The sequence below is a fragment of the Heptranchias perlo genome, chromosome 12, assembly GCF_035084215.1.
Source record: "Heptranchias perlo isolate sHepPer1 chromosome 12, sHepPer1.hap1, whole genome shotgun sequence".
In the NCBI taxonomy this organism is placed as follows: Eukaryota; Metazoa; Chordata; class Chondrichthyes; order Hexanchiformes; family Hexanchidae; genus Heptranchias; species Heptranchias perlo.
In genome coordinates, this window is record NC_090336.1 from 410,709 (window position 1) to 424,064 (window position 13,356).

General features: G+C 50.6%; 1 protein-coding gene across 1 annotated transcript in view; it reads left to right on the forward strand.

The window, feature by feature from the left end:
- The window catches only part of LOC137328109 (cytosolic carboxypeptidase 2-like), a 112,989-nt gene that overhangs the window by 23,632 nt on the left and 76,001 nt on the right, over positions 1-13,356 (forward strand). The window contains exons 4-8 of the mRNA XM_067994289.1: positions 5,329-5,470; positions 6,385-7,167; positions 10,111-10,270; positions 10,842-10,968; positions 12,989-13,089. Of these exons, the coding sequence (XP_067850390.1) occupies positions 5,329-5,470; positions 6,385-7,167; positions 10,111-10,270; positions 10,842-10,968; positions 12,989-13,089 (1,313 nt within the window). The remainder of the gene's footprint in view (positions 1-5,328; positions 5,471-6,384; positions 7,168-10,110; positions 10,271-10,841; positions 10,969-12,988; positions 13,090-13,356) is intronic.

Consider the following 13,356-nt stretch of genomic DNA (forward strand, 5'->3'; position numbering starts at 1 on the left):
TGACTGCCCCCTGTTCACTGATCTCAGGGTGAGCTGCTCTCTGTTCCCTGATCTCCGGGTGAGACGCCCCCTGTTCACTGATCTCAGGGTGAGCTGCTCTCTGTTCACTGATCTCAGGGTGAGATGCCCCCTGTTCACTGATCTCAGGGTGAGCTGCTCTCTGTTCACTGATCTCAGGGTGAGCTGCTCTCTGTTCACTGATCTCAGGGTGAGCTGCTCTCTGTTCCCTGATCTCCGGGTGAGACGCCCCCTGTTCACTGATCTCAGGGTGAGATGCCCCCTGTTCACTGATCTCAGGGTGAGCTGCTCTCTGTTCACTGATCTCCGGGTGAGACGCCCCCTGTTCACTGATCTCAGGGTGAGCTGCTCTCTGTTCACTGATCTCAGGGTGAGCTGCTCTCTGTTCACTGATCTCAGGGTGAGCTGCTCTCTGTTCACTGATCTCAGGGTGAGATGCCCCCTGTTCCCTGATCTCAGGGTGAGCTGCTCTCTGTTCACTGATCTCAGGGTGAGCTGCTCTCTGTTCCTGATCTCAGGGTGAGCTGCTCTCTGTTCACTGATCTCAGGGTGAGACGCCCCCTGTTCACTGATCTCAGGGTGAGATGCTATCTGTTCACTGATCTCAGGGTGAGACGCCCCCTGTTCACTGATCTCAGGGTGAGCTGCTCTCTGTTCCTGATCTCAGGGTGAGCTGCTCTCTGTTCACTGATCTCAGGGTGAGACGCCCCCTGTTCACTGATCTCAGGGTGAGATGCTCTCTGTTCACTGATCTCAGGGTGAGACGTCCCCTGTTCACTGATCTCAGGGTGAGCTGCTCTCTGTTCCTGATCTCAGTGTGAGGTGCTCTCTGTTCCCTGATCTCAGGGTTAATTCCTTCCTTTTCTCCTATCTCCTTCTATCTCCCCTCATGCCCTCTCCAAGCTCATCTTGACCATAAGACCCTCCTGCTGCCTCGACCCTAGTCCCACTAAACCGCTGACCGCTCAACTTCCCTTCCTGGGCCCCACGCTAGCTGACATTGATTCAGGTACTGTCCCCCTTCCTTTCAAAACCACTGTAATCACCCTGCTCATCAAAAAAACATCCTCTCCTCCTACAAACTGTCACCTCATCTCCAACCTCCCTTTCCTCTCCAAGATCCTTGAACATGTTGTCACCTCCCCAATCTTTCCACCATCTCCATGTTTGAATCCCTCCATTGAGGTTTCTGCCATTTTCACAGTACTGAAACGGCCCCTTTCAAAGTCACAAATGACATCCTATGTGACTGTGACCGTGGTAAACTATCTTTCCTCAACATTTTCGACCTGTCTGCAGCCTTTGACACGGTTGACCACACCATCCTCCTCCAACGCCTCTCCTCTGTCGTCCAGCTGGGTGGGACTCGCCTGGTTCCAATCTTATCTATCCAGTCGTAGCCAGAGAATCACCTGCAATGGCTTCTCTTCCCACTCCCACACCGTTACCTTTGGAATCCCCCGAGGATCTATCCTTGGCCCCCTCCTATTTCTCATCTACATGCTGCCCCTCAGTGACATCATCCGAAAACACATCAGGTTCCACATTTACACTGACGACACCCAGCTCGACCTCACCACCACCTCCCTCGACCCCACCACTGTCTCTGATTTGTCACATTGCTTATCCGATATCCAGTACTGGATGAGCCACAAGTTCCTCCAGTTAAATATTGGGAAGACCGAAACCATTGTCTGCGGCCCAGGCCACAAACTTCGTTCCCTCACCACTGATTCCATCCCCCTCCCTGGCCACTGTCTCAGCTTAAACTGCACTGTTCGCAACCTTGGCATCCTATTTGACCCTGAGATGAGCTTCCGACCCCATATCCGCTCCATCACCAAGACCGCCTACTTCCACCTCCGTAACATCGCCCGTCTCCACCCCCTGCCTCAGCTCATCTACTGCTGAAATCCTCATTCATGCCTTTGTCACCTCTAGATTTGTATTCCAATGCTCTCCAGGCCAGCCCCCCATTTTCCACCCTCCATAAACTTCAGCTGATCCAAAACTTTGTTGTTCGTATCCTAACCTGCACCAAGCCCCACTCACCCATCACCACAGTGCTCGCTGACCTACATTAGCTTCTGCTTCCCCCAATGCCTCTAATTTAAAATTCTCATCCTAATATTTAAATACCTTCACGGCCTTGCCCCCGCTATCTCTGTAACATCTCCAGGCCTAAAATCCGCACCCCTAACTATGGCCTTCTGTGGATTCCTGCTCTCTTTGCCCCTTCATTGGTGGCTGTGCTTTCCATTGTCTTAACAACATAAGGATAAGAAATAGGAGCAGGAGTAGGCCATACGGCCCCTCGAAACTGCTCTGCCATTCAATAAGATCATGGCTGATCTTCTACCTCAATTCTACTTTCCCGCCCGCTCTCCATTCACAGCCCACCAACTCTCCTCTCCACCATCCCCACCAGCTCCCATTCACAGCCCACCGACTCTCCTCCCTACCATCCCCACCCAGCTCGCCATTTACGGCCACATCTCCGCTCTGTACCATCTCCACCAGCTCCCCATGAACGATATACCAATGACATAGGTAGAAAGAGAGATGAGGTCCTGCAGGCAGATATTAAGGAGCTAGGAAAGAGATTAACAAGCAGGACCTCAAAGGTAGCGATCTCCAGATTACTCCCGGTGCCACATGCTAGTAAGTATAGAAATAGGAGGATAGAGCAGATGAATGCGTGGCTGGAGAGATGGTGCAGGAGGGAGGGCTTTAGATTCCTGGGGCATTGGGATCAGTTCTGGGGAAGGCCGGAGCTGGGACCAATGTCCTCGCGGGGAGGTTCACTAGTGCTGTGGGTTTGGTTTGAGTGACCCATTCCCAGTTGTCGGGTTTGAGTGACCCATTCCCTGTTGTCGGGTTTGAGTGACCCATTCCCTGTTGTCGGGTTTGAGTGACCCATTCCCAGTTGTTGGGTTTGAGTGACCCATTCCCAGTTGTTGGGTTTGAGTGACCCATTCCCAGTGGTTGGGTTTGAGTGACCCATTCCCAGTCGTTGGGTTTGAGTGACCCCATTCCCTGTTGTTGGGTTTGAGTGACCCATTCCCAGTCGTTGGGTTTGAGTGACCCATTCCCAGTTGTTGGATTTGAGTGACCCATTCCCTGTTGTTGGATTTGAGTGCCCCCATTCCCTGTTGTTGGGTTTGAGTGACCCATTCCCAGTCGTTGGGTTTGAGTGACCCATTCCCTGTTGTCGGGTTTGAGTGACCCATTCCCAGTTGTTGGGTTTGAGTGACCCATTCCCAGTCGTTGGGTTTGAGTGACCCATTCCCAGTTGTTGGGTTTGAGTGACCCATTACCAGTTGTTGGGTTTGAGTGACCCATTCCCTGTTGTTGGATTTGAGTGACCCATTCCCTGTTGTTGGGTTTGAGTGACCCATTCCCTGTTGTTGGGTTTGAGTGACCCATTCCCTGTTGTTGGGTTTGAGTGACCCATTCCCTGTTGTTGGGTTTGAGTGACCCATTCCCAGTCGTTGGGTTTGAGTGACCCATTCCCAGTTGTTGGGTTTGAGTGACCCATTCCCTGTTGTTGGGTTTTAGTGACCCATTCCCAGTTGTTGGGTTTGAGTGACCCATTCCCAGTTGTTGGGTTTGAGTGACCCATTCCCTGTTGTTGGGTTTGAGTGACCCATTCCCAGTTGTTGGGTTTGAGTGACCCATTCCCTGTTGTTGGGTTTGAGTGACCCATTCCCAGTCGTCGGGTTTGAGTGACCCATTCCCAGTCGTCGGGTTTGAGTGACCCATTCCCTGTTGTCGGGTTTGAGTGACCCATTCCCAGTCGTTGGGTTTGAGTGACCCATTCCCTGTTGTTGGGTTTGAGTGACCCATTCCCAGTTGTTGGGTTTGAGTGACCCATTCCCTGTTGTTGGGTTTGAGTGACCCATTCCCAGTCGTTGGGTTTGAGTGACCCATTCCCAGTCGTTGGGTTTGAGTGACCCATTCCCTGTTGTCGGGTTTGAGTGACCCATTCCCAGTTGTTGGGTTTGAGTGACCCATTCCCTGTTGTTGGGTTTGAGTGCCCCCATTCCCTGTTGTTGGGTTTGAGTGACCCATTCCCAGTCGTTGGGTTTGAGTGACCCATTCCCAGTCGTTGGGTTTGAGTGACCCATTCCCTGTTGTCGGGTTTGAGTGACCCATTCCCAGTTGTTGGGTTTGAGTGACCCATTCCCAGTTGTTGGGTTTGAGTGACCCATTCCCTGTTGTTGGGTTTGAGTGACCCATTCTCTGTTGTTGGGTTTGAGTGACCCATTCTCTGTTGTTGGGTTTGAGTGACCCCATTCCCAGTTGTTGGGTTTGAGTGACCCATTCCCAGTTGTTGGGTTTGAGTGACCCATTCCCTGTTGTTGGGTTTGAGTGACCCATTCCCTGTTGTTGGGTTTGAGTGACCCATTCCCAGTTGTTGGGTTTGAGTGACCCATTCCCAGTTGTTGGCTTTGAGTGACCCATTCCCAGTTGTTGGGTTTGAGTGACCCATTCCCTGTTGTTGGGTTTGAGTGACCCATTCCCAGTTGTTGGGTTTGAGTGACCCATTCCCAGTTGTTGGGTTTGAGTGACCCATTCCCAGTTGTTGGGTTTGAGTGACCCATTCTCTGTTGTTGGGTTTGAGTGACCCATTCCCTGTTGTTGGGTTTGAGTGACCCATTCTCTGTTGTTGGGTTTGAGTGACCCATTCCCTGTTGTTGGGTTTGAGTGACCCATTCTCTGTTGTTGGGTTTGAGTGACCCCATTCTCTGTTGTTGGGTTTGAGTGACCCCATTCCCAGTTGTTGGGTTTGAGTGACCCATTCCCTGTTGTTGGGTTTGAGTGACCCATTCCCTGTTGTTGGGTTTGAGTGACCCATTCCCTGTTGTTGGGTTTGAGTGACCCATTCCCAGTTGTTGGGTTTGAGTGACCCATTCCCTGTTGTTGGGTTTGAGTGACCCATTCCCAGTTGTTGGATTTGAGTGACCCATTCCCAGTTGTTGGGTTTGAGTGACCCATTCCCAGTTGTTGGGTTTGAGTGACCCATTCCCAGTTGTTGGGTTTGAGTGACCCATTCCCAGTTGTTGGGTTTGAGTGCCCCATTCCCTGTTGTTGGGTTTGAGTGACCCCATTCCCTGTTGTTGGGTTTGAGTGACCCCATTCCTTGTTGTTGGGTTTGAGTGATCCATTCCCAGTTTTGGGTTTGAGTGACCCATTCCTTGTTGTTGTGGTTGAGTACCCCATGCCATCAGTGGTGAACACCTTTAATTCTTCTGATGCTGGCATTAACTCCTATTTTCATTGACTGATCGATACCTTGTGGTCCCGTAGCCAGCAAAGGTTCTTATTTCACCTGTTCCCGTGTTGGAGGTCGCCGAGGCCCTCTACATATTGCTTCAATCAGCAAAGATGGCAACACATTGTTCTTCGAGTCAAGATTTGAGAGCGGAAACCTGCAAAAAGCCATTCGAGCGTGAGTATGTGTGATTGCTCCTTGTTTGCACCATGTGCTTTGGATGTAGCCTGGCACCCTGCTCCATACCACGCCTTCTGATCTCACCACTCGACTCCACCTGCGTTGTTCCTGAGAGCCCCTCCTGTCCCCCAGCTGGGCTGTGATCACTTCCCCTGTTTGGTTTTAGTTCGTTCTGCTCCTGTGTTCTGTTAACCACCGTGTGTGTTTTCCCTGCCTTCCTCCTCACTCCATTCTCCATGGCTGCTCTTTCATGTAGTCCTAGAGCCACCAGATGGTGGAGTTTAGACCTGGCTCGAAGAATCTCAGACACTCTCATCAATCACAAACCGTGGCAGCTTCACTTTGTTTCCATGGTGCCTTTCTGGATCCCAAAGGTGATGTGTTCCTCCCCACGGTGCTCCAAGCCCATCAGTTTCCATTGTAATGGTGTTTGCTGCTCAGTTCCAAGGGAGGTGCTGGTCGCTGGCTGACCCTCTGCAACACAGTGCAAAAATCAGATGAGGAGGGGTGCCTCCGCCTATTCACTTGCTCACACTATTTTTTTTTATTCGTTCATGGGATGTGGGCGTCGCTGGTGAGGCCGGCATTTATTACCCATCCCTAATTGCCCTTGCGAAGGTGGTGGTGAGCCGCCTTCTTGAACCGCTGCATTCCAAATGGTGAAGGTTCTCCCACAGTGCTGTTAGGTAGGGAGTTCCAGGATTTTGACCCAGCGACGATGAAGGAACGTCGATATATTTCCAAGTCGGGATGGTCACACTGTGGCGATATGATCATTAGTGGGCTAGGATCAGGCTGCTTAGCTCATTCTCTTCGACACGTGCCATACATAACCCGGGGGAATGGGGGCAGTGGTTGCCTGGGGAGCGGTGTGAAGGGTGCTTTTATAATCACCTGTTTCTCTGTTTCAGGGGTCCCTACGAATACGAACTGACTCTTCGCACCGACCTATACACAGACAAGCACACACAGTGGTACTACTTCAGGGTCCAGAACACTCGGCCGGGAATCATCTATCGCTTCACTATAGTCAACCTGATGAAGCCCAACAGCTTGTACAATCAGGGCTTGAAACCACTGCTGTATTCTGAGCAGGAGATGCAGCTGAGGCAGGTGGGCTGGCACCGGACAGGCAAAGACATCCGCTATTACAAGAACAGCCTCGGCCAGGAGGGCAGGAGCCTGTACTCGCTCACCTGGACGTGTCAGTTCCCGCACAGGAACGACACCTGCTACTTTGCCCACTCTTACCCATACACGTACTCCGACCTGCAGCGTTACCTAGCAACCATTGCCAGCGACCCCTTGCAATCCCAGTACTGCAAGCTGCGGGTGCTGTGCCGCAGCCTGGCCGGCAACATGGTTCACGTGCTGACTATCACGTCCCCGTCCAGGACCCAGGAGGCCAGCCCTGCCAAGAAGGCGGTGGTGGTGACGGCCAGAGTCCATCCGGGAGAGACCAACGGTTCATGGGTGATGACGGGATTCCTGGACCACATCCTAGGCAGCTCCGACGATGCCCGGCTCTTGCGCGACATGTTCATCTTTAAGGTGGTGCCCATGCTGAATCCGGACGGCGTGATTGTGGGGAACTACCGTTGCTCGCTGACCGGCCGAGACCTGAACCGAAACTACCGGACGGTGCTGCGGGATTCCTTTCCCTGCGTCTGGCACACCAGGAACATGGTGCAGAGGTGAGTGTCACAGCTCCCTGCGCTGCTCTGTGCATGTGTGACGCACTGGGATCTGTTGGAATGTTAATTTGTGCTTGTAATTTACACTGGATTTGATGTTAAAGGGACTGAACGAGGAGAGAGGAGGCAGGGCAGTCTTAATACTGCGGGTTGGCAGTGTCATTGGGGGAGATGGCAGGTCGTGGGAAATGGAAAATATCACACCCGAGCAGCAGGGGACATTCTTCTGAACTTGGGACAGTGTACAGCATGGGTAAGATACAGAGAGGAGAGGGAGCTGTTCACAGGTTACAGCACGGAAGGAGGCTATTCGGCCCATCGAGTCCAGGCCGGCTCTATTCAAGAGAATTCCAGCTAGTCCCACTCCCCCGCCCTATCCCCGTAGCCCTGCAAATTTTTTCCTTTCAAGTACTTATCCAGTTCCCTTTTGAAAGCCCTGATTGAATCTGCCTCCACCACCCCCTCGGGCAGTGCATTCCAGATCTTAACTGCTCGCCGTGTAAAAAAGTTTTTCCTCATGTCACCTTTGGTTCTTTTGCCAAAGAACCTTAAATCTTTGTCCTCTGGTCCTTGACTCTTCCTCCAATGGGAACAGTTTCTCTCTATCTACTCTGTCTAGACCCTTCATGATTTTGAACACTTCTATCAAATCTCTCCTCAACCTTCTCTGTTCCAAGGAGAACAACCCCAGCTTCTCCAGTCTATCCACGTAACTAAAGTCCCTCACCCCTGGAATCATTCTAGTAAATCTCCTCTGCCCCCTCTCTAAGGCCTTCAGATCCTTCCTAAAGTGCACTGCCCATAACTGGACACAATACTCCAGTTGTGGCCGAACCAGTGTTTTATAAAGGTTCATCATGGCTTCCTTGCTTTTGTACTCTATGCCTCTATTTATAAAGCCCAGGATCCCATCTGCTTTTTTAACTGCTTTCTTAACCTGCCCTGCCACCTTCAACGATTTGTGTACATATACCCCCAGATCTCTCTGTTCCTGTATCCCTTTTAGAATTGTGCCCTTTAGTTTATATTGCCTCTCCTCATTCTTCCGATCGAAATGTATCACCTCACATTTTTCTGTGTTAAATTTCATCTGCCTCTATCCGCCCATTCCACCAGCCTGTCTATATCCTCTTGAAATCTATCACTATCCTCCTCACTGTTCACTACGCTTCCAAGTTTTGTGACATCTGCAAATTTGGAAATTGTGCCCTGTACGCCCAAGTCCAAGTCATAGAATCATAGGAAGGTTACAGCAAGGAAGGCCATTCAGCCCATCAAGTCCACGCCGGCTCTATGCAAGAGCAATCCAGCTAGTCCCACTCCCCTGCCCTATCCCCGTAGCCCTGCAAATTTTTTTCCTTTCAAGTACTTATCCAGTTCCCTTTTGAAAGCCATGATTGAATCTGCCTCCACCACCCCCTCGGGCAGTGCATTCCAGATCACAACCATTCGCTGTGTAAAAACATTTTTCCTCATGTCACCTTTGGTTCTTTTGCCAATCACCCTAAATCTATGTCCTTTGGTTCTTGACCCTTCCGCCAATGGGAACAGTCATTAATATATATCAAGAAAATCCATTCTCAACCCACTGAAATTGGCCCTCCTCCAATAGAGTATTTTTACTTTAGAGTGGTCCATGTCCTTTTCCATAGCTATTCTAAACCTTATGATACTATGAATGCTGTTCCCTAAATGCCCTCCCACTGACACTTGCTCCACTTGGCCCACCTCATTCCCCAGAACCAGATTGAGCCATGCCTCCTTCCTCATTGGGCTGGAAACATACTGATCAAGAAAATTATCCTGAACAGACTTCAGAAATTCCTCCCCCCCACCTTTGCCCCTTATATAATTATTGTTATCCCAGTCTATATTAGGATAGTTGAAGTCCCCCATTATCACTACTCTATGGCTTTTGCACCTCTCTGTAATTTCCCTGCAAATTTGCTTCTCTATATCTTTCCCACTTGTTGATGGCCTATAGAATACACCCAGTGGTGTAATGGCACCTCTATTGTTTCTTAACTCTAACCAAATAGATTCTATTCTTGGCCCCTCCAGGACATCCTCTCTCTCCAGCACTGCAATATTCTCCTTAATCAATACTGCCACCCCCATTCCTTTTTTTCCTTCCCTATCTTTCCTGAACACTTTGTATTGAGGAATATTTAGTACGCAATCCTGCCCTTTTTTGAGCCAGGTCTCCGTTATCTCCACGACATCATATTCCCACATGGCTATTTGCGCCTGCAGCTCACCAACATTGTTTACCAGGTTTTGTGTGTTTACACACATGCACTGTAAACCAGTCTTAGGCTTTCTTGTACTCTCTCCTCGTCTGATCCCACTTAATACTGTACAATTTCTTACTCTAGTGCTATCTTTCCCAATTCTTTGTACCCCGTCTTTCTCCTTTCCAATGCTACATTCTGGTACCCATTCCCCTGCCAAATTAGTATAACCCCCCCCCCACAGCACTAGCGAAATTCCCCGTGAGGACATTGGTCCCAGCTCCGTTGAGGTGCAACCTGTCCGGCCTTCCCCAGAACTGATCCCAATGCCCCAGGAATCTAAAGCCCTCCCTCCTGCACCATCTCTCCAGCCACGCATTTATCTGCTCTATCCTCCTATTTCTATACTTACTAGCATGTGACACCAGGAGTAATCCGGAGATCACTACCTTTGAGGTCCTGCTTGTTAATCTCTTTCCTAGCTCCTTAAAATCTGCCTGCAGGACCTCATCTCCCTTTCTACCTATGTTGCTGTCATATCATTCATGGGGAGCTGGTGGGGAAGGTACAGAGAGGAGAGGGGGCTGTAAATGGGGAGCTGGTGGGATGGTAGGAAGGAGAGTTGGTGGGCTGTGAATGGGGAGCTGGTGAGGATGGTAGAGAGTTGGGGGGCCGTGAATGGGGAGCTGACTGTCACTCATTGCCCCTGCAGGTTAATGGAGGAGCGAGAGGTGGTCATTTACTGTGACTTCCATGGGCACAGCAGGAAGAACAACGTCTTTATGTATGGCTGCAGCAACAATGAGCAGCCGTCCCTGCGGCTCTGGGAGAGAGTCTTCCCGTTAATGATGAGTAGGAATGCAGCTAACAAGGTATGGAGGGGGCGGTGGTGGTGGGGGGATTGTCTGGATGTTACCCTGTGTGAATGCTAATGGTGTGATGGGCCAAGCCACAGCGAGCTTCAGTGAAGACTTCCTCGCATTTTGGATTGTTGAACTTCTGTGTCAGTCAAGCCCTGTGACTCCTGCATTTATTAATATTGGGATGGTACCATTTGTTGGAGCTCCGCATTGAGCCAGGAGCGGTGGGGCGGGGCGGGGGGGATGGAGGCGGTTGTGCCTGTGAGACCCATCTTGAACCCGGCCGCTCTCGTGCTGAGCAGAGGCCTGTTCGGAAAAAAATAGCTCTTTCTCGCACCAAGTTGCTCGTCTCCTGAAAGTGCTGCCTGCTCACTGGGGTAGGCTCTGTACTAGGCTGGTCACTTGACCCCACTGCCCATTCCTCGTGTTGGCTGATGATGCAGTGCAATGGCGTTCTTTGTGTGGGCTGGGCTGTTGGCTTGTCATAGGAGAGGGGAGAGAGAATCAACCTGTAAATAATAGGAATCTAGCGGGAGGAGGAGAGCTAGTGAATGACTGAGCTAACTGCTCCTGTTAATGTCAGTTCTCTTACCAGAGCTGCAAGTTCAAGGTTCAAAAAAGTAAGGAGGGCACGGGCCGGATTGTTATGTGGAGGATGGGAATCACTCACAGTTACACCATGGAAACCACCTTCGCGGGATCCACCCTGGGTAAGGAAGACACTCCCACTAACTGCATGTATTTCCATCTTATTTAGCAGGGTAAGGCTGGTGCCACTTGCTGTGTGTACTGTATACAGAGTCAGAACAGCAGTGTGTGAAGAGTGACTCGCTCCAGCGATGGGGTAACACCTCAACTCTTGGCACTAAACGCAGTTCAGAGCTCCTCCTGTATCCCCCGCCTACCCCCAACCCTTTCCCGTCTGTCTCTCCAGATTTCACACCTCTGCTGTCTCTCTGCTACTCACAGTGAGATTGCAGAATTAACCTTGAACACGCGGCTAGCTCTGCGCCACTGGGTTAAAACAGCGCAGAGAGGAATGTGTTTTAAGCGGTTGTACCGGAACAGCAGCGGCCGTGGCTTGTGCTGGAGCTGGGTTAACCCCTTCAATGCCACGGTAATGACTGGGCGGCCGAGGCAAGTACCCGTCAGTTCTAGTCGCACTGCTAGCTGCCATTTTGCGTGGACATTGTCACCAATCTCAGAAAACGAGTGGCCAAGTCAGCCCTAAAATGCTGGCAAGTCAAGACCCCCCCCCAAAACCGCCCAGTCATTTCTCAATTGGTAGCAGTGGCTCCCCTGACCGACAGTGGACCATAACATGATTTTACCTGACCTGATGTGGAATTAACCAACACTACAATCCAATACCCAGGTATACAGCTTTAACAGGGTCAATTTCAAAGGACTGAGGAAGAGCTTAAACAGATCAACAGGGGGGAGGGGGTTTACTAAAAGAAACCTCAGCTGAGGATCAACGGAGTCCCTTTAAGGGCGTACTACCGAGCATGCAGGTTAAGTTCATACTTAGTATTAGTAAACACAGATTAATGAAACACGACACAAGCTGGATTAATAAGACAATATGACCCCTTCAATGCCCGGCACGGGCTCGATGGGCCGAGTGGCTTCCTTCTGTGCTGTAACCATTCTATGATTCTATGAAGAGAAATACGTAAGAAAAAACAAACTGTACGAGGTGAAGAAGAAAGGTGAGGGGAACCTCCAAAAAAATCAGAAAAGGTGCTCAGAGGGGGACAGAAGGAACCAGAACTGAGCACAGCTGGAGGTGGCAAACAGAATTGTGAGCAATCCCTCCAGTATTATAGCAGCGAGGGGGTTATTAGAGGAGAATGAGAACCCTTAATGTTGCCAGCAGGTTTGAAATGGAGGAGGAACTGGTTATTAATATAGCCAATGGTTACTTCATAGAACTATTGCCTAGAGAAGTTACTGGTAAGAGGCCAGCCCATCATAGGAAATTCTACAATCCAACTTCAAGGCTTTGATATCACTTGCATGGACAAGCGAGAATGGTTTCAAGAGCTCAAAACTAATAAATCCCCAGAAGCTTTATACCGGAGGGAGCGCAGAGACTTGCGACAAAGTGCTGACGCTCCTCGTGAGGGAGTCAATGGTGGGGAGGGTGGTGAGGAGTCCCACTGGACTAGGAGCAAGTCAGGTAACTGCAGACTTAATCGTCTTACGTAACTGAACAGAGGTCGGGAGCCCCGACATGCGAAGAATCTCAGAAGTTAAGGCCGACGCCGTTACAGATTGGGCTGGGGGGGAGTAGCTGTTAAAGCGGACCTCTGAGCAGGTTCACGGTGATTGACCTCCGAGACCTGAGCTGTCGAGGTGACTTTCGATCCACAGATTGTCACTTAGCTGTGATGCCGACAGTATCATCACTGCTTCTGAAAGATCCACCAACCCGACACCAGTGATAATGGCAGGCAATGGGAACTGGCTGTACAAACACGATGTGAAGTGAGCTTGAAGCTGGCTCAGCCCAGTTCCGAGTGCTCATCTCAGTCCTGAGGGGCTGCAGAGGAGCTGGTTTAGGGAATTGGAATAGGTCCCACTGGTCTGGTTAGGGTTAGGTGAAGGGGGAGGTCCTCTGTTTAGGTTGAAGCTCGGTGCATTAAGGGAGTGTGTGGAGGGTGCTGACTGTATCTAACCTGCGCTGTGCCATTTTACTGAATGCTGTGAATTGTATCCGTCTAATAGGCAACCGCAGGGACACCCACTTCAGCACGGAGGACCTCAAGTCACTAGGGTATCACTTCTGTGACACGCTGCTCGATTTCTGCGACCCTGACCGCTCGAAGGTTAGCAGCTTAGGCTCACCGTTCCGCACCCCTCTGAACGTTTGCTCACTGTTTAAGTGCAACGGCATTTGAAATAAGTTGAACACCATTTATTTTGAACAAGGTGCAGCCTGTGCAGCTTTTACTGAAGTTCACAATTTCTGAACCCGCGCACTTAGAAATACGGCTACCTGCGTGAGCGTTTTAACATGTGACACGCACCCCACGCTCATGAATGAACATGCGGCTTGCACCCAACACACATGGATATATACATGTGTCACACAG